The 22,101-nt window shown below is 39.9% G+C and overlaps 1 protein-coding gene across 2 annotated transcripts in view; it reads right to left on the bottom strand.

Annotated features, from left to right (window-relative positions):
- Positions 1-22,101, bottom strand: part of PLDP1 (phospholipase D P1) — a 349,866-nt gene that overhangs the window by 142,109 nt on the left and 185,656 nt on the right. For both annotated transcript variants that reach the window (XM_089419470.1, XM_089419468.1), the window contains exon 13: positions 14,693-14,806. In XM_089419470.1, the coding sequence (XP_089275596.1) occupies positions 14,693-14,806 (114 nt within the window). The remainder of the gene's footprint in view (positions 1-14,692; positions 14,807-22,101) is intronic.

The raw sequence follows: 22,101 nt of genomic DNA, 5'->3' as shown, positions 1-22,101 counted from the left end.
GAGACCAAATCAACTTTTTCCAAGTTAATATTGCATTACATGCATGTTTACAACAAAGAAATCAACCCTTCAATTTAATTACACATACATGTTCAAATACCAGGAAAACATCAACATCCATGTGTCCATGCACATCATGCTTATGCATGCATTTCATCCTTCAACTTTCCCTTAAGCACACCGTACTTTTGAAGTTGAAATGAAATATAATGTCGCAGCAACAAAGTGAGTCTCCTACTCAACTTCTCCCATTCACCTTCTTGGTAAAGTCATGCAACTTGCATCTCATCAACAAAGAAATGCAAATAGATGCATCAATAGACATGCAACCTTAATTGGAAAAGAACTCTAGCCATTTCTTACCAATCCAGTTCCAAGGTCTTTCCTTTGTCTGCACATCAGTATCAACATGTGAATCATCCTGAGACACTTCATTCATGGAAACTTCCTTTCCATTTCTGCCATCTTCTCTTTCCACTTTCCTCAGCTTGTGTGGAAGCATTGTTGGATTCAGAGTCCAACACCTTTCAGCAAGATGCCCTTGCTTATGGCAGTAAGTGCAACACATGTGCATCCTCTTGACAGCATGCTTTGCCTTGTCCAATGGACCTTTGGCTTTCTGCTTCTTCTCCTTCAAAAGTTTCCTGTATGTGGCCATTCTCTTCCAACATCTGGAAACATGATGGTTATCCAAACCACAAAAGGAACATGCAATTCTTCTCCCATGCTTATGTGGAAATTTACCATGCTTTGCAAAATCAAAAGGAATATGTTTAGAACCAGATTTATACCTGCCTCTTTCACCTTTATTGCCTTCATGAGGAGGTGAATTGAATGAAGAAGTGGCTCCCTTTGGAACACCATCAATCTCTTCAAGACTGTTAGAGTTTTCACAACTCTCTGGTTCAAGTGTGTGCTTCTGAACACCTGCATCCTACGAGTGATGTTTCAAGCTATTACATTCTTCTTGAACACAATCTTCACACTCTGCATTGCAACCCCTTCTTGGAGCTATTTCAATGGCCTTCATGGAAGCTTTGGAACTCTCTCCATAAGGCTGTCCATAGCCAAGACCCAAATACTTAGGCCTTTCCTCAACCATTATTGGTTCAACAATACCTTGTGCATGCTTTCCCAAGCCCTTTCCTTCATAGCCCATCTTGGACATTAGCTTGGAACCTATGCCTCTAGTATGTTTTTCAAAAGAACCAATATAAGCATTCTTAGAAGAATTTGAAGACAAACTGGAATGGTTTACCTCTTCTTCAAGCTGATACTTGACCAAGGCTTCTTTGGCAACAAAGAGTTGTGACTCCAACTCATGCATCCTTTTCAGGTTCATATTTGCAATATGAAGTTGCCTCTCCATTTCCTACAATTTGTCAGAAAGCAACTGCTTCTCTTCCTTCATGGAATTCAACTGCTCTCTAAGTATGTTGCTCTTCCATCCATCCTCATACATCTCTCTCACCTTGTCCATCATGATGAACAAGTCGTGCCTTATGTCTCCATCAAAGGCTCTTGTGATGAAGGAGGAATTTGAGGATACACTTGTAGAAGTTGTCATTATGCCAATGAACAAAAGAACTTCAAACAAGATTAATAAAGAGCTTATTTAAGCAACCTTTTGCAACAAACCTCTTGTGCTTCAAGGATTGCTTCGAGGTCCTTTGGGATAGAAGAATGCCTTCAGCCTTTCTTCCTTCTTGTCCTTCCCGGACTGAGCTATCAATAGCTTTCCCTTCACATCTGCAAACTCAAACAATACTCAGTCTGCAAATAAGCATACAATCAATCTCTGACTGTTTAAACACCTTTTAGACAAGCAATCTTTGCTCTGTCAATCAAGCATTCTGATATAACCTCCTTTGAAGGTGGGTCTAATCAAACTTAGGCTCCGACACCACCTGATGTGAAAATGGAGCACATAGGCTTCTTGTCTAACTTACAAGAACATCTCCCACTTCCAAAGCTTAAATATTCCCAAGACTTATCGATTAACCAATGCGGAATTGATAATATGCTTGAAAATATAGGTGTATGCTTATGTTTATTGTTGACTGTTTATGTGTTTTTAAGTCTATTTGCTTGAACTGATATAACAGCAACTAAAGCAGCAAATATAATGCAGTAATAAAACAACACACATAAGACAACAATTTAATTAGGAGTTCACCCAAAACTCTTGGGCTACGTCTCCATGAGCTCTAGTCAACTCAACTAGGCTCTCTAGGATTATGGCAAAGTTCTTTTACAAGCTCTTGGCTCAACTCCACTGTTGTACACAGAAACAATGGGTTTAGAAACCATTTTATCCCTAGCTCTGGTTCTCTTTGCCTCTGTTTCCTGGTCTAGCTCAACTTTCTGTGCTCCCGTCTCAGCACTCCCCTGTCTCTATCTCTGTCAGTCTGTGGCTTTAAAGCTAATCGGTGTTGTCTATTTGTTTCCCCTTTTCGGGCTCTCTGGCTCCCGGCCTCTGTCCGCTCGAATCCCCCTCTAAGCGTTAGCAATCATTGCTAAACGCCTTCAGGGATGGTGGCCACCTATTCTGTAACAGAATGGACCATCGGTGCCTTTGAAATCCCAAAAATGGTCATTCTCTGTTTACACAGAGAATACACAGAAAACCTGTAAAAATCTGCCCAAACGCAATCTATCGGACTTCAAAAATCATTAATTCTGCCTTATATCCTTTCGGATCCGTCTTTGGGCGTCATCGTAAGTAATCGTTGATCAATAGCTATTATTGTTTTCGGGTGGCTAACACGCACGGGGATTACCCGCCCAAAAAGGGTGGTTTTCCCTCTCCGGCACCTATCCATGAGGCAGCGAGTGTATGGGCTCGGGTGGAGCCCGACCAAAACCACTCACCGCCTACGGCTCGCCCGAAATCCCGCTCGTTTCGTGGTTTCCCTTTGTATTTGAAAAATACATTCAAACACTGAAAAAACATCGCAAAATGGCTTTATGGCAAACTTGAAATGTTATGCATTTGCATCTATAAGTTCCATCAAGTCTGGTTATATCACATTCGAGCGCATTCCTTTGTATTCTATTTATTTAACGAAATCGCGAAATTCAAAGAAAAAGCCCTGTTACCAGATCCCAAAATATATCAGATATCATCTCTAGTCCCATCGGGTCCGGCTTTAAATCGCTATCGCAAGTCGCATATGTGCAAGTTCCTTTATATTTTGGTTTTTTCACCGAAAATCGTTAATACACAGAAATTCCCGTTTACCGAATTTCAAATTTTATAAATTACGCTTATGAGATCCGTCGGGTCCGGCAATCGCTGATCATCAATTCAATCCTGGTCATCCATTCCTCTCGCGATTTGACGGCTGAGATTGCTCGTTGCGATTGCTATCACATATCGCGTCACACACGACCCAGGGGTTCTGTGCATCGTCGATGCCGATTTGCCGATCCGATCATCGACAATCGGTGTATCGTGTGATCTCAATCGCCAGGTCTATGGTCCCGATATCGCACACATGTCTATCTCCGATCCGATCAATCGGATCAGCGGATCGGTGTTTCTTCCGCCTCCGCTTAAGTCCATCCCCTTGCCCTTTTCCGATGCGATTTCCCTTTATAAGGGTTTTTTTTTGCCATTTTTAGGGGGTTTTGCCTCTTTTTCCAAAGAATAAAGGGCAGCTTCATTTTATGATAACTTCCGCATCCTAAGTCCATTTTTGCCCATTCAAGTTGCAGTAGATTCAGAATGAGATGATCTTTGCAATGGGGCTAGTTCCAGGAACTTCCTTGGACTTTCATTTTTTTCCTCTGTGAGGAACACTTCACTTAGGAGTCTATCCAAAATCCATTTTGGATCAATGTCACTGTGAAAATTCCACAAGAGGAACCCCTACTGTAGCAAACTGATGTTACTTCTCCTACTTGTTAATCCATGCAAGTTATTTACTGTGTTCTACGGTAAATATTGAAGTAAATTCTACTATAGCCTTCACTTAATTAAATTATAAGCGGAAACAAGATACTGAGCAAGAAAGAAAATATAACACAATAGCCACCGTTATTTTTGGACAAATGTCCTGGGAAAAAGCCAATGCGGGGAAACCGGTGCAGCAGCTCTGAGGGTTTATTATTATTAAGTAGTAATTCTGAATACAACTTTGGATGCCCTTTTGGCAATCCAGTTACAGAGAAAAAGACATTCGCAGAAAACTTAGTGAGACTTCCTCACTTCACCCAACAAATCCCTCTCATCTGGCAGTTGAACTGACTGTCCCCTGCTACAACTGTGTTGCTCCTTCGCAGTGACTGTGTGGGCCTACGTGGGGCTCTCTGAGGTTCTGCGGCAGCTCTGCGCTGGGTCTCCCTGCCTCCTGGAGCTCTAACGTCAACCTCCCGACTGATCTGGCAGCTCCCTGGCAATTTCGGACTTCTGTTGGAAGGCAGCTCTCCCTTTGTGCTGACCCTTCTGGCTCTGCATCAAGCACTGCGTGGGCCCTCCTAGCCCAGGTCAGTCCTTCTTGGGTCTGCGCTGCCTCCATTGGTGCTTCTTTGCCTCTCTACTGATTATTCGGGGTTCTGGAGAAGATACTCCAACCCAACTATCCCTGCCCCTCAGTTGCAACAAATCTACTCGATCAAAATTTCCTCCTTAGAACTTCTCACTTCAGAAATTTGATCTCTTGATCTCTCTCGGTGTGTTTTCCAAATGACCCTCAAGCACCTTCTTATATCTTCCTGTTGGACAACCAACAGCCTAGATTAACTCCTAATCAAAGGCTCAGATCGTTTTGACTTTATCTCCCTCTTTTTCTAGAAGATTCACCCACAATTAGATTAATACCCATCAATATTTTAATTTTCTTAAGTTTAGACTTAGGAACTCCAATAAAAATATTAATTATTTTAATATAATTGTCCCTGGGTGGAATTTCCAAAACGATTTCTGGGTTCTTTGGAATGCATGTGCCCAAGCCTCCCTGCAAAATTTGAGGCCTAGAGCACATCTGATGCTACCCCAAATCAACACTCCCTCTTAGCGACAAATGTACTACCAATACGCTGGTGCTGCATACTGCTCTAACTCTGAAGCGTCGTCCTATGCGCTACTGACGCTATCCACCAACTACTACGATGTTGTTGCAACTGTACTATTACCTTTGACATTGCCACTGCCAATGCTACATTTGTATTACAGCTTCCTCTCAAATGTTGCATCTACTATGCAGCTAGCACTGCCACTGCTAACACTACATCCATACTGCAACTCAGTTGTTGTTAGAAGCAACTAAAAAACATCCAAAGTTACTGAACTAACTGTGTTCAGTATGATACCACGTGAATGTTGGAACTGATTGCTACTAGTCTCTGTGTTGACCCTCTAAATCTATTGCGTTGTCGCTGAACTCCGCTCTGTGCCATCTGCACTGCTGCCAACTCTGCGCTGCGCTGCTCAGACTCTAGCGCTCCTAGCCACTGCAATTGTCTCCCCGACACTCCTTGGCACCATCCGACACTAGTCCATCCTGCTACTCTTGATCTAGGCACTCGTAGCAAGGTATTGAATCATGAGGTGGACCTCTTTGAGAATCCTGCCCATCTATAGCTCTTTTGAACTACAGCTCCAAATCAAACCACCTCCCTCCTGGAGGTATCTCGGTTGTCATGGCGAACTCCTCTTCGATCTTTGCAGGCGCAGCCTTCGAATCGTGTTTCTCATCCTTGTCCTTCTTCCTGAGAGGACACTGAGATGCATAGTGACCCATCTACACACATCTGAAACACTTCACCTTCAAGGCGTCCTTCTTACGTCTCCGCTGCTCCTATTGTCCTTCTATGCAAGGGTTGCATTATCCTCCTCCTCCTTGGGCTTCGACCCACTACTATTGTTGCTTCCGTCAATTTTGACCTTGACCAAGTCTCTACTTAGCTCCTCTTGTTTTAGAGCTACCCACATCTCATCCCAATTCGGTAATGTTGCTCTGCCCAGGATACTCTAGACAAAGACTTGCCACTCATCTGAGACAGAATTGAGGGCCAGTCTCACTAACTCTGAATCTTGAGGTGTATGCCCCGCAACAGACAACTAATCACAGGCCTTCTTCTACTTTGTGAGGAATGGATCCACACATTCTCTCTTTTGCATTTGAGCAGATCTTAGCTTCTGCTCTAAGTACATATTCCGCTGGTCGGAAGATCCCTGATATAACATGGCCAAGGCATCCCACATCTCCTTAGCAATTTCTCTGCTAGCAAAGTGACACACTACATGATCCTTGACTCCATCCATGATCATCCTCTTGGCCTTTTCCATCTCAGCATTGTACTTTTTCAGCGGATCTGCATCCGCAGGTTCAGCCACCAAGTTGTCGACATATGTCTTGAGGACATGCTCATCTAGAAGGAAAGACATTCTAGCCTTCCAGATGACATAGTTGAATGCTCCATCCAACCTGTCCTGATCCCTCAAGCCATTGGTTGCCATTTCTTCCAAAAATGTCGGAAATCCCCTTTCTGCTTCTCACTATTGCTGCTCAACGAATGAGAAAACGGACTTCTCGGCGGGAAGTCCGTTGAGGAAAAGTTCCCTCAAAGTGCTTCTCTTCTTCCTTCTGATGTTTTTCAGCCCAGCAATCTGCCTGATAAAAAATCTGTGTCCCACCAGCTCTCTCATACTGAGGCATCAGCGCTGCTCCCTTTGCCCTTGCAAAAAATCAAACTGGAAGTCCTTTTAATATAATCGTCTCTGGGTGGAATTTCTCAAAATGGTTTCTGGGTACTTTGGAATGCATATGCCCAAGCCTCCCTGCAAACTTTGAGGCCTAGAACACATCCGATGCTACCCTAAATCAACAGTCACAAGCATGCAAATATCATGATGAAAGGCCATCATAAAAGGTAACTTTGATTTGATGCAAATTTTTATTTTTGTACAACATATGGTTGGGTTGAAACAAGGCTACTGAAAGAGGGTTGTAGATGTCACTTACAACTAGTACTCATGGGAATGGATGGAAGATCTTGAAAGTAACATGACTTGAAAGAGGTAGCTATATGAAGAAAAGCCAGATGTGGACTAGAAGTTCACTTTCCAATGAAGAGAAGCTTGACATGATTGGTGGTTCAACCCTATGGTTCGTTGAAGGAAAGTGATGGATGGTCGATGCCTTATGAAGAAAACATAGAAGATGAAGGCTCCATAATGATGAAGATGAAATTCATGACATCAAAAGGAGGAGCCCTACAAGCAGCTGACAGTACCATGATGATCTCCACCAAAGAGTACATAGTTGTTGGAAACAAGTCCCTAGTTGAGAGGGAGCTTGGAAAAGTCCCTAGTTGAGAGGGAGAGATAGACACATCATTCTTGTCTTCATGTTGTAAAGAAAGAATGGAGGATTGGGTAAGCATCTGAGATTGATTTTGATAATCTTTGAGGATGTGGTAGGGCATCTAATGGGTAAAAGTGGTGATATCACTCATAAATAACCCCAGCGATGCAGGGAAATCACTAAGGTAACCTCAAACCCCTTTGAGGTTGAAAGCTAGCCCTTCAACCTAGAGAGGGATCTCTCTTCAAACTCAACTACCCTAGGTCACAGTGGTAGAAGGTTTGTGATATGCTTTGTGGCCATATTAATGTGGAAGTTGCTAGACTTGGTTGGAGTATGGGAAAAAACTATTGGCAATGGAGTCATAGTGAAATCAAACTTGGGTTTTCAAAATAGTTCAGAGGCAGCCAATCTTAGAGGCAAGGTAGTCAACTATTGGTAGACTTACAATTTGCAGGCATGAAAGATGAAAAGGAAACATTCAAAGTCTCAAACAGAGCATCATAAAGATGAATTATGCATTAACTTATCAGACTGAACACATGAGCATCAGGATATCACAAATATAGAGCATGTACCATGAATTCCACATCAATGACATTCCATTTCGATACAGAAGAAAAAACACAACAATGATAGAAAACTAGAAAACATATTGCAATAATGGACACATGAATCTCTGGACAATATCTTAATGCCTCTATTTCAAAGACCTTTCATTAATTTCTTGAGAAAAGTACACAATACACAAGGCTTTCTTCTCCAAAATTCGAACCATGTACATTACAAAAATGATAGTCTTTATAAATTACTTACAAACTATTCAAGATCCAAAAATAATGGATCTCAAACCTCTTCATCTATCTATAGCTTACTAAATAAAATAAAAAATCAAGGAGGAGATAATATCTGATCCCCAAGTCGAACTTGATGAGGTGGCCTTCAGTTATTGACTTGGTATTTTTATAGGAAACAGAATTTCGAAAAATCTGGAAAATAGGCCTCAAACATACATTTGAATCTCTCAAACCATGATAGTTCTTAGAAAACTGAGGGAAGATTTTGTTAAATGTTCCGTTCCCTCCAAAAACCTCTTTTGGATTTCAAAAATTCATCTCCAATTGTTCGGAAATGTCGATTGAATATAATGACTAAAAGAGGAAAACACAGAGTGTCACACTGGCAGTTAATTTATCAGTGCTTTCCTTTGAACTCGATAAACTAGCGCTTATGAGATGCTCTAGCATAAGCTAAGGAAGTAGCTTATGAGATGGCCTACCAATCTGACTCTTCTTATGAGAATTCTTCAGTTTGAGAATGTCCAAGTACCTTGTATGGATTATGAATACCTCCCTAGTTAAGAGGGAGTGTTGAAATATGTAACTAGGTTCGGTCTTCATAATGACAAATGTAATCATGATTTTATGTATTTTATGTAAAGAGAAAAAATAAATTTATTATTGTCACTCCTGAGACATGGGTTTCATGCTCAAGGAAAATTTTATTTATAGGTCAAGCACCCATTGAGTGCTTCTAGGGCTTGTCATTGAGTCGACAAGGCAATTGAGTCATTGTCCTGTATGAAAGGCCCTTTTTGGGCATGTTACATCTTGTAAAGAAAATTTATGTAAAGTCAAAAGTGTTAAATAGACCCTCCAAGACCTTGTCATGATCAAAAGATCAAGTCAACCTTCATGAGTGGACAAGTCGGCCTAAAGGCAACAATTCGACCTAGAAAGAAGCCTATAAATAAGAAGACTATGACATCAATTGAATATCATCCAATCAGCTCTCAAGAAGTTTGATCTAAAAGAGAAGAGGATGAAAAAGAAAGTTGAATACTCAACAAAGAAAGAGAAGGAGAAAGCAAAGTTTTGGCGATAGTTTTTGGGCTAATATCCTTCACACGTGCAAAATAATTAGGGCATCAATTGCAGTAGTAAGACCAAAATTGGAGCTACCTTAAGAGACTGAAATCAGGTGTGGAAAAGACTAAGTTTGCAAGTCGAGTAATCAAGAAGGAGAAGGTTATCCGTGCAAAGAGGAAAAAGAAGCAAATTCATCATTATCACTCATGCCATCTAGGGATTCTGCAGTTGAAGTTGCAGAAGAAGTTGTTGTGGGTCAAAATTGTTGAAGAAGTTGTTGGGGGTCGAAATTGCTAAAGAAGTTGTTGGGGGTTGAAGTTGTTGGAGAAGCTACTAGGGATCAAAGTTACAGAAATCGTTGGGGTCGAAGTTGCTAGAAGAAGGATTAACTTGGTCTTGGAGGGGACTTTGAATTCGTCATTTTAAGTTCTATAAGAAGTGAAGAATTCTTGTGGGTTTTCGTCTCAAGAGAAGATGTTTTGGCCCTGACTAAGAGCCTATATCTTGTTTCCTCTTGTCTCATTGTTCTTTACTATTTGGTAATTGTTTGATGATAAGAACACTAATTATAATCAAGTGAAAGAAGAAGCTAATCAATTTAGCTAAAACAGTTATCAAAGTAAGAGAAATCACCTAATCTAGCTGCCCTTGATTTCTCAACATCTTGGACTTTTCCAAACTTTCCTTTCTTCGGCTTCTTGGTTCTAGCGATAAAGGTTTGAGATTGTTCATTTGATTTAATGTCATCCTTTGTCTTGATCCTAGTCTCTTCCAAGATGCATTGGGCCCACAACTCATCAAAAGGAGTAGAGTCTTTCTTAGAGTAGATGCTAGTTGCAAAACTGCTCCATTCTGGTAGCAAGGCATTCAATACACAGATGGTCATTTCAGAGTCAAAAATTGTCTCCCCAAGCCCATTTAATTGATCTCTTATCTATGAAATATTCACCAGGTAGGAGGCCATGTCCTCATCCTTCAATTCCTTTATTCTGTATAATTGGTTTCTCAAAGAAATCTTTTGACCTGATGTGCTTATAGAGCACAGATTTACTAGCTTGTCATACACGGCCTTAGAAGTCTTCAAATTAGCAACGAATGGAACAAGATGATCCTTAATGGATTCCACAATGATCTGTTGTGCCCTTCTCCTTTCTTGTATTTTGGTAGCTCTTAAGTCTTGTCTTTGCTAGGTTCAACAACTTCACTGACGACATATTCCATTACTTCATGTTCTGTAAGTGCCAGATCAATCCTTTTCTTCTATGCTAGGAATTTTTTTGAGCCAACGAGCTTATTGATTTCCTTGCAGAAAGAACCCATATGACCTGTAGATTTAGATATAGAGTAATAATATGATACTTGTCAACAAAGAGCCTTTCCTTCTTTGATGATGTCTCCAACTATCTTGATGCTTTCAATATCTTCAAAGAGACTTCAATGATGTCCTAGAAAGATGTCTTCTAGGATATCCTCAGCAACGGCTTCAAAGAGTGATGAAAGATTCTTTAATGCTTCCTTCAAAAGTGTCTTCCAATGAGCCTTTTTGTGATCTTCCTTCTCAAGCTTTCCTTTGATGAGAGCCTGAAGAAGTCTTCTTTCTTCCTTCAATAAGAGTTTGATCCTTCTGCAAGTGATTCTCCTTGGAAAATCCTTCTATGTGTCCACAAGATGATCTTCTCAGTTGCCTTTTCTTGTTCACCTTAGCTCTGATACCTTGTTGGAAAATGCAATATGGTAGCTATTAATTCAGATTTTCCGTTACCTTAATAATTGCTCATGAACTTTATTTATCTTCTTATGTTTATATTTCTTAGATCTTATCATCAAACAAATATCAAGCGCAGTACAATAAAGATAATGGACATAGAAATTTCGCTCCAAGCCAGGGAAAAACCCCTCCAAGCGGAAAACCTGGAAAATTTCTTCTCTTCTTATAGAATCTGCTTCAAATGGGACAATCAAGACCCAAACCCTAGACCAAGTCCTCCTCCAAGTAGCAAGTCAGCGCTTCAAGAAAAACTTGCATCACCCAGCTTCTAGCTATACCTTCAACACCCAACTTCGACCCTGCAACTTCGACTTTGTAGTTGTTGTGAAAACCCTACAGTTCTTCAAGAGGTCTTTCTTGAGCAAGGTGATGGTTCCCAAAAGCAAAAAAGTCAAATTAGAATATTCGCTTTTGCAGCAACTCGATCCTGCAACTTGATCTCCTGCAATTCGGACTTGCAATTTCAGCCTTCCTGGAAGCTATAGAAACCCTAGATTTCGCACGTGTGAGAAAGATGGAGCCCAAAAACAAGCCTTTCTTTTTCTTTTTGGATTCTCATTGTCTTCTAGACCTTCACTCTTCTTGTTTTGCTTCTCCCAGTTTCAAGTCGAACTTCTTCTTGAGAGATCGAACTTGTGTGTGTGAATGTGCCAAATGAGGTCGAAATTGCTCCTATTTATAGCCTTTCTAGGGGGTCGAATTCCCTCCTTTAGGTTGACTTGTAGCTGCCAGGGCTAACTTGTACTTTGGAGGTTTCTAGGACTTTCTAGACAAAATCAATTCTTTTACAAGGTACATTTTGCCCAGAAGGGTCTTATAATCATGATGTTGACTCTCTTGACTCATAACAATAAATCTCGTGACCTAACAAACCCTAGAAGCATGAAGAGCATGCTTTTACCTAAAAGACCATAAATAAGAAGCATGAAACCCATGATTTAAAATAATAACTTTTTATTTTCTTCTTTTGTTTGTTACATAAGATACATATTGAAATGAGTACAATAACAATTATGAGGACCGAAACTAGTTACATTTCCAACAAATACTACTACCTATTTAGACTTTGGGATCTCCTTTCCACTTTTTCACTACATTGTTTAGAGATCTCTTCCTCTCTTCATGAAGAGAGTGTTTGAACGATAACCTCAATTTCTAAATGTCTCGCCCTAGATAGAAGCCTTTAAGGAATCAATTCATACTTCTCATTGACCTTGCCTAATTGGAGCAACACGCAGAGATTCAAGAAAAATGGATTCCAAATTGGTATGACCTCTTGAATAACCCCTCCTTAGGAAGTTCGAACTACCTCCTCAAAACCCATGAGGAAATACTACTCCAGACCTAAGGTGTACACAACTAGATCATCAAATTGTTTAGCTCAACGTAGTCCTAAGTTAGCCTTTCCCCTCCCCAACTCACCACCCCTTAGGTTCACTTCCATTAAGAGATTCTTCCCCATGACCCTGGATGCTTGGAGAGTTGATCTTCCTCTCCCTTGCACACCCTCGTGAATCAACAGCTTGGCCCTCTCAACCTCGTTCACACTTCAAAGCATGGAATCCACCAATCCGTTGGCCCATTCATAGTTATTAAGGATTCCAATAAGGAGTTTGTATTGCAGTCTCCCTTCCTCAACAACCAACTCCAACAAGCCTTGACATCCTCTCTTATGTTTCAACATCAAGACTTTATTGTATTTGCACCTTATCTTATTCTATATCTTCTCTTAATTAGACATTTATCTTTTAGCTAGACAATTGGTCTTTTATCTTTTTGACTCTCAATTTTTAATTAGAAGTAGCTTTCGCATTCCCACATTGTGCCTACACTAGACTCATAGTCCCATTGACCTGTTTTTATGGTAATTTCAATTTGTTCAACATTAATAAAATCATCTACTCTCATTAACTTATATTTTACATATTTGTATTCAGCCAAGTCTGAGCTGAGTCTAAGGAAACTTGTCATTTTGTCCAAGCTTGATAAATTTGGTGTAAACTAGATATTTTATATGCCTTAGTGTGTTGTTTCTGCAGCATTCAAGGGAATTCAGCAACTAATTGTTGAATTTCTATAGTTAGACCAGATTTAAACTGAAATCAATAGCTGACCTCTATACAGACATTTTAAAGCTAAGATAAAGGGGTGACTATAGACTTGGAACATATCTTGGTAGTATTCGTTTGCATTATCACATTGTTAAACCCTTTTATTGTAACAAGGTATGCATCCTTGCCTATATGCATTTTCCTATTATTATGGTTCATGGCACATGCATAGGCAAATTTTCCATGTCTTCATAAAGCTAGGAACAAAATGTGTGGATATATGTGGCATTTTCTTTGGTACAATACAGCTACGTGGCCATGTAGTTAATTGTATGCATGATATTATTTCGATAGATTAAAAACACATTAGAGTAATTGTTAAAGCTGGAGTGAATTGTGGACATGGAGCATCATAGTGGAGCCGGTGCTAGTTACATGGATCAACTAGCTGGTAGAAAGCGTGCATGAGTACTTTAGATGATTGTGGCACAATGATCAAAAGATTAGAAACACCCTTGGACAAAGATGCCTTGAAAGAAACACAATGTTATTTCAATTTGACACATGGGATAATAGAAATTCTAGCTATTTTGGAAGATGAGGAATAAGAAGCTAATTGCTACATGGTCATTCTCATTTCTAGAAGAACGTGTAATGTGCTCCAAGGCACTAGACATAGGCACCATGTGCTTCCCTGCTACTACATAATTTTTTATATCAATTATTAGTGCATTTAAATCACAACCATTTCCCAACCATGTTTTTCAAGATTTTCGACATAAGAAACATTGTTATATTCTGAAGGATTTTGGCATTATTCTGATTTATCTATCGTTTGAATATTCATGTGTTCTCATTCTTATGCCTAACAATAAACATCTCCCAAGCACATTTAGTCATCTTCCTGATAGACATGCATACAATGGATCTAGTCACGTGACTATAGCTGGTTAAAATGATAAGAAATATGCTCATTATATAGCAAAAACTATTTATACTCCCATCAATAATGCTAATTAACCTTTATTGGTTGCTCACCCCACATCTTTTAAGATTCATAATTTGTCACTTGCAACCTACCTAGGATCGAGAAGAGCACAAGCAGAAGTGTTCAACAAAACTCCCTCATTTCTTTATTTATTTTATGTTAGAGGAATCGTCAACCAGGCCAGGCTTATACTTGCGTGACACGGGGTCGATTCTGACCACTACCAATATACCTCCTAGGTGTATCCAACCCACCCCAGGATGACACACGGGTTTGGCAATGGGGGATAATTGAACATGCGACCTTCATCACTCACATAACAAAGTCAGTCATTATCCTAAATAGAAAAAGTAGAAATATCTAAATGGTGTCCTTACTTACATGCAAAAAATTAAAATGCTTCCTAGACTAAGCTTAGCACCCTCTTTCATAAACTGCTTGTGCAAAAGACTTCAATAAAATAACATGTTGCCACATATGTGGTCCTTCATCAAAATTATAGTAGTTGTGTTATACAAAAAACCAATATTCTTCACCAATTGTTCTAGACAGATGATTCCCATCTAGATAGCATTTTGAAACAAGCAAAATACAATCTATTGGAAGCTCCTGGATACATATTGGTTAAACCCAAAAACATGAAAACATAGTGTAAAATTTCCAACAATTATGATAATTGAAGATTTAAGTTAATTATTTTTAGTTACCTCTATATATATGAAATGCTCTGCTTTTTCAATAAGTGAACAGTATGCCGCATGAATACTAGTCTCTTCAAGCTGGCTTGTACCTGCCGACCATTGACTGACACTCCTTAACACCTGGATAGCACAATGTAATCACTTTAAATATCCAAGCAAAACAAATTTAGCCTACAAGAACAGCTAAATTGGCTATAGATATAATATAGTTACAACCAATAGTAGCTATGTAGGTTCATAAATGAAACCAAACTAACTAAATAATAATAATATTATATACACTGTACAGATAATAGACAGATATGGTATATATATATATATATATATATATATAAAGACTAGATGAAATAACTAAATCTAAAAATAAGCAATCTACACCATATATAATATAATTATTGTATACAATTATTTTTGTTACACCAAATCATTAAAGAGATGGCTAAAGAAAAAAAAACCTAGAACACCAAAGAACTTGTTTACAAAACTCACTATGACATTTTGTTATCCCCAAATTAGTCACCATGATATACTGTCTTCTAGTGTATTGTATCCTTTAGTAACTCATGTGTGTAATAAGTGGAATAACAATTTTGTGTTGAGTATGTACTTACTTTACAAATGGGTCTTAAATCGTCAGGGGGGTCATCAATATCATTATCACTCAGAATGACTTTCGCTAAAATCATCCTCGTGATTTTGCATAAACGGTTCACGGATATATTAACAAATATTTCGCATCAATGATTTATGGATACGTTACTGCATGAACTTATCATCACAAGTTCACCATTCAGCATAAATAGCTCATGACCATTGTAGTCAAACAAAGCACATGGTCACAAGGTTTAATTAAAGATTCAATAGGTTTCTTGCAACTCATCTTTAGCGAAGCTATCTTTAGAGAGCAAGTTACACTCATATCAATGCATATCTAGACAAATTTCTTTAGTTCAACGGGTTTCCACACGCTTTCATTTCAAATGTAGTACTTAGTGCATGCATCAGTAGGTGGAGACTCCAAAAGAGTAAAATCAAATTTTCAAAATCTGTATTGATGTTCATAGCTCGAACAACTGCTTTTGCATACACTAGGTGTCAAGCATGCAGAAGATGTCCAAAATCCTCTTTAGGTGCTTACTCATGAGGAGTAAGTGATTAAAATGATTTCCTTACTAAGTCTAACTTAGGTGAAGCACATTAAATAATTTAATTGATTAATGTTGGCTATTGGGCTAAGTATCTGAGGATAAATAATTTAATTATTTAAGTGAATTATATCAAACCTCTATCATTGATCTAAGTGGGTTAGGGATTGATTCTAGCCATCTATCACTTTGGATATTGGGGGTTAGGGATTTCGCTAAAGATGAAATTATAAAAAAAGCCCAAGGGAGAGGATGAAGACACATCAACTCATTTGAGAGAGTGATTTTCTCAAGAGTGTGAGACACAAGACTAAAGAGAAGAGAAAGGTGAGCAGCTAGAGGTTCAAGTGAGCAAGAGTCTTGCAGGTTGAGCACACAGGCGAAAGGACCAACTTACCAAGTTTGCCTGGGGTCAACGCCAAGGGTTTGCTACGCGCAAGAGGTGGCCAAGTGTTGAAGCCAAATTCCAGCAGGCAGATAGCGAATCCAGGGAGGCTGAGAAGTTTCAGGGGGCATTTGTTGAGGGTTCAGACAGCTTCAGGTATGCCAAACTTGTGGAGACAGCCAGCATATCCAGATTGAATTTTCTAGGGCTGAGTTGCCAGGTTTCATTGTTGTAATTTCTGTGTATTCTTTGTAGGTCAAATTCATTGTGAAAGGACACCCAAATTTTCCATAGTAACAGAAAGTGAAGGAAAATTTGTTGGGCATATTTTTTCTGCTATATTATGTGACTGGTTTTCCATTTATTTTTCCTTACAAGTTTATTTAAAAGTTTAAAAGCCAATGTATTTATTTTCAGCAGTTTTCAAAAAAAAAAATTACTGGATGAAATATTTTCTAGCTATAAAATAAAAAGCTAGGAAAATCAAATGAGATCTGGTATTAAAAGTTAACATGGTATCAGAGCACTAAATAGCAAAAACTCCAAGGAGTTGGAAGATCGATTTGCCTCAAGGGTTTACAACAGCAAAAGAATTTTCCAGCAGTCAATCCTTTTCTAGGGTTGTGAGTGCTTGATTTGGAACTTGGGAGGATGGCTGCAACCGGAATAATAAAGTTTAAAGACTGACTGGAGGGTGCATCAAACTATAGTCCTTGGAAGGAAGGGATAGCATTGGTGTTAATCAAGAATGGGATTTGAGAGTTTTTCAGACTAGAACTCACCCCTCCTACCGATGCAATTGACCATCCATAACCAAAAGGATTTGAAAGGCAGGAGAATCATTGAGGATGGGGTGAAGGATCATGTGATCTCTCATCTTTCCAGAAAGAAATCTGTGAGAGAAATGTGCGAGGCTTTGACTAAGTCGTATCAGAGTGACAACCCAAACAGGAAAATGGTGTTGAAGGAGAAGTTGAGGTACACCAAGATGTCCAAGTCAGATACAATTGCTACATATCTCACCATGATCATACAAGTCTGAGACAAGTTGGCTGCATTTGAGGAGAATGTGCCAAATCTAAAGTTGGTAAGGACAATCCTCAACGGGTTTTCCAAGCATTGGGAAAACTTTGTCAAACGGATCATAGCACATGAGCACCTACTAGACTGGGAGAGGTTATGGGATGGCTTCATACAAGAGGAGATTCGAAAGGAGTCTCTTCATGTGAGCCATTGTAAGGGTGATGATGAGAACCTTGCCCTTGCCAGTTAGGCAATGAAGGGTAAGAGGAAGACCAAGAACCCGGGAGGAAAGAATATCTCAGAAGCTAGAGAAAAGGACAAGAGCAAAGTGAAATGCTTTGCATGTCCCAGGTTCGGCCACTATGCAGGCCAATCATCAATGTCCGAACAAGAAGAAGGTCGGGGAAAGTTATAAGTTGTTGCATCAATAGACTCACAGGTGAGCAAATTTGCTAACAGGTTCGAGAAAGAGTTCTCATTGATGACATGTCTTTGTGGCATCAGTGGCAAAGGTGCATGGTTCGTGGATAGTGGAGCATCTCAGCATATGACGGAATTTAGGTAGTTATTTGCCAGCCTAAGAAAGGATGACCTAGATCTTACTGAGGAGCACCTCCATGGGAAAATGAGCATGCAAGAAGGAAAGTAGCATGCATTAGCAACAGATGTTGAGGACGAGGATGAGAATTCACCTCAGAAGGAGACAAGGAATCCAATCTTGATGAGATTGCGGATGGACTTCATTAATTTCTACAAGGAGGCAAGGATCAAGGAGTTGACAATTCCCTACAACCCTCAATAGTTACCTTCTTAATCAAGAAATAAGTACTTTATATTTCTCTCCCTTGATCAATTTTATTATATTTTTTTTTTCGTCAGCCTCTCGTCCTTTTATTCTGACAGGTTATGATTTTTTCTTCCATGGCCTCTTGAACAGAGAGAAGAATGGGTACATTGTGATAACTACCAATGCAAAGATTTATGCAGCAGCTAACGGCATATAGAAGGTTCTAACAAGCAGGTTCTCCTAGTAAGAGGAAGAAGGCTACGAGAAGAATTTTTGCTCCAGTCACCAGATGGTCAAATTCTTGGGCTCGAGCATAGACTCAGTAAGAAGTGATTAATGTTTGAGAGGGAGCACTAATAGCAGAAGGCCTTGCTTACATAACAGAGGAAGTAGCCAGAAGGACATGGCCGAGTCACTTCATTCGAGACTTGATGCAGAAAGGAGCAGTAGAGCTCCAGTACATGTCCAAAGATGAGCAAATTGTGGACATACTTCAAAGACGAGCTTAGTATGACGTTGAATGTCTCCCTCATTGGAAGGGAACGATGAGGTCTTTGCAGGATTGGGCAAACCATCTCCTGAAGCCATAAAGGACTTTGGTTGATTCATAAAGTACTTTGACCACGGGAGATGGATACAATCATCTTTGAAGCCAGAAGGACTTGGCTAGGTCATAAAAGATTTTGACCAGAAAGGTGAATGGCCTAAGGAAATTACAGGGGCAATTGTGAAATTTCCACGATTGCAACTACCAGGTATTATTCTCCTAACTTATGTTGTTTATTTTTCTTCTGTGAATTAATTTACAGCGAATAACGAACAATCCACTACTACAATCTTCACAAATAAAAATGCTATGGAAAATAAAAATGTTGGAATTGACAAATAATGCGCACACACGATAAATCTAACACCAATATTTTTGGACAACCATCCCTGGAAAAACCTCGAAGGGAAAACCAGTGTAACAGATGAGGGTTTATGTTATTTTTCAACAAAATAGAGAATTACAACTAGTTGCCATGGAATGGAAAACCTCCGGCATACAAATTTTCTCGCTGGTAAAATAATCTTTGAATTACTTTCCCTCCAACAAATCGAATTGGCCTCCTCCTAGCCACTTGCACAACTACCCAGAAATGTGCATTGTAGCGACTAGATAATTCGCACAGCCTCCAAGACTCACTCCCTGCAAAATTGATTTGCCTCCTGAAGCTACTCGCACATTCTCTAGCAATTCTTCCAAGAATTGGAAGTGAAATATTGCTCTTGTTACTCGCACTGGAGAATCGGAAACTCGCACTACTTGATTTCGGCCTCCTTGCTGGAAATATCAGGCTCCCTTCCTGACACTAGAATGTTGGAAAAGTTGTTGAGAATATCCCCGAAAATTCTCGTTGTTGAAAACCCGGCTACTGACTCTCTCTGGTTGGAACTGTGCCTTGCTCTCTGCAACTAGCTAATTCGCACCGCATCCCTCTGTGCCTCAATTGTGTATCTCCAACCCCATCGACCCTGCACTTATAATCTCTTGTTGATCAATCAATGGCCATGATCACATCTCATTCAATGGCTAAGATCATCTTGACTTCATCAATTCACTTTTCCAAAACTCTCTAGAGAAAATATTAATTTCCCTCAAGGAAATTCGATTCAATTAACTAGATTTCCTAAGTTAGACTTAGGAAATATTTAATTATTGGACAATTAATCTAATTGAGGTGTTTCTAAGGCTTTTCTTGTGAAACCTTTTCTGGGTTTTGGACATCATGTGTAAGATCCAAAGTAAGATCCACCAACTCTCCCTCAGAAGTCCTCAGCTTCTGGAAGTTGGTGACCATCTGTGTAGCCATAGGCCTGCAACCCTCCATCCTAAATTTCCTCAAACTATTAGCTGCATACTTGCCATATCCGAGAAAGATATGCCCAACCTCTTGCCATACCTCCATCCCAAGAAAATAATGCATCAGTCCAAGGTCCTTCATTTCATACTCTGAAGCAAGAGCCTACTTGCAAGCAACTATTAGTGTCACCTCTCCTGTCATGAACAAGTCATCTACGTACAATACAAGAAAGAGGGGCTCTCCTTCAATACAAATGTAATACATGTTTGGATCAACCTCACTCTTCTCGAAACCAATCCGCTGCAAGTATGAAACAATCTATGAGTACCAAGCTCTCGGAGCTTGCCTCAATCCATATAGTGCCTTCTTCAACCAACACACATGAGATTCTCTTGCATGAATTTCAAAGCCTTGTGGTTGTACAATGTACACCTCCTCCTGTAGAAGTCCATTCATAAATGCCATCTTCACATCCATGGGGAATCTTCTACCCCATCTCTGCTACAATGGAGATCATTGCTCTGATCGAAATGTATCTAGCAACAGGTGTAAATGTCTCATCATAATCAACACCCTCCACCTGTGAAAAGCCTCTTGCCACAAATCGTACCTTATAATTCTCTATGTTTTTATCTGCAGCATACTTGGTCTTATACAGCCACCTAGAAGTCACAACTAACTTCCCCTATGGTCTTGGTACAACCTACCAAACATCATTCCTCATGACGGAAGCATACTCTTCCACCATGGCATCTCTCTAGACCTGCTAATTCATTGCCTCCTCATAAGAAGAAGGCTCTACCTCTCATATGTTGCTCATCACAGCCAAATAACTACAGAACCTCTTTGGTGGTTTACTCTCCCTAACCGCACCCCTAGGACTCCCCGCTAACTCCTTAGCTTCTTTCAAGATCTCTTGCAGTCTCTTGACTTTCTTCCTCAGTGGAGTGGCACAATCATGCTCATCCTCTTCATCTACCAAAGGTATAGTCGAGGACTTTACATTGTACACTCAAAGGCAGTCCACCAATGCTCTAAGACGCTGAAATAGGTGTGCCAATACACTGTGAACTGACAATTTGGGATCTGATGACACCTGAAACTGGTGTAGAACCAATGCCAGATGAACCTATACCTCCTGAACTCTATGGCCATGTGATCTGAGAAACATGTGTTGCTCTCCCTCCAAAGATCTCCTAAAGGCTCTATCCTCCTCAAATCTCACATCCCTCCTCAAAACAATCCTCCTTAAGGAAGGGATGTATATACAATAAGCCTTTGAAGTCTCACTATACCCAACAAGGATACCCTTTTCTACAATGGGTTCTAGCTTCTTCCTCTTCTCTAAAGGGACATGTGACCATGTCAGGCACCCAAAGATCCAAAAGTGCCCAACCTCAGGCGTTTTACCAGAGAAAAGCTTCTTTGTAGTTTTCCTCGCCAATGCATGATGAAGACTCTTGTTTCTGAACATATATTGTGGTGTTATGAGCCTCAACCCAAAGAAAGAATGGTGAACTATGATCATGCAAGATAGCTCTAGTTGCTCCCACAATGGCCCTATTTTTCCTCTAAGCAACCCCTTTCTTCTCCAAGTTGTAAGGAATTGTCGACTCTCTTTTAATGCATTCCTTCTCACAGAACTCCTTGAAGGCAATGGATGTATACTCACCCCCATTATCCAACCTTAACACCCAAATCTTCCTTCCTGTCTGGTTCTCCACAATAGCTTTGAACTCTCTGAACTGCTTGAAGACCTCACTCTTGGTCTGCATGAAGTAGATCCAGGTCTTCCTGGAGAAGTCATCTATGAATATAACATAATACTTAAAACCACAAAAAGATATTGAAGACATTGGACCACATATATCAGAATGAACCAAATCAAGTATACTTGCTACCCTATTATCACTGCTTGGAAAAGCAGTGTTGGTGTACTTCCTGAGACCACACCCTCTACACACATCCCAATGCTCAACGCTGAACACAAGGATTCCTATGACAATCCACCCTGAATCTAGAAAGCTCCATGATGTATATTAGCCATCCTCCTATGCCATAGCTCACATATATCTTTGTAATTGTTGTTGTTGTGAATCAACGCATGGCTAAGCTTAAACATGAGCTTGTACAACTTCCCCTATCTAATCCCAACCACTTTGGCCGAAGTGATGATGGACCTCTTAGGGTAGATGAGTATCTGTCCACATCTGAACAACACTTCAAATCCC

The sequence above is a fragment of the Pinus tabuliformis genome, chromosome 4_1, assembly GCF_031772625.1.
Source record: "Pinus tabuliformis cultivar Carrire ecotype Pingquan chromosome 4_1, CPIR1, whole genome shotgun sequence".
In the NCBI taxonomy this organism is placed as follows: domain Eukaryota; kingdom Viridiplantae; phylum Streptophyta; class Pinopsida; order Pinales; family Pinaceae; genus Pinus; species Pinus tabuliformis.
Note: the sequence above shows the minus strand (reverse complement) of the source record. Positions and strands in the feature narration are given on the sequence as shown.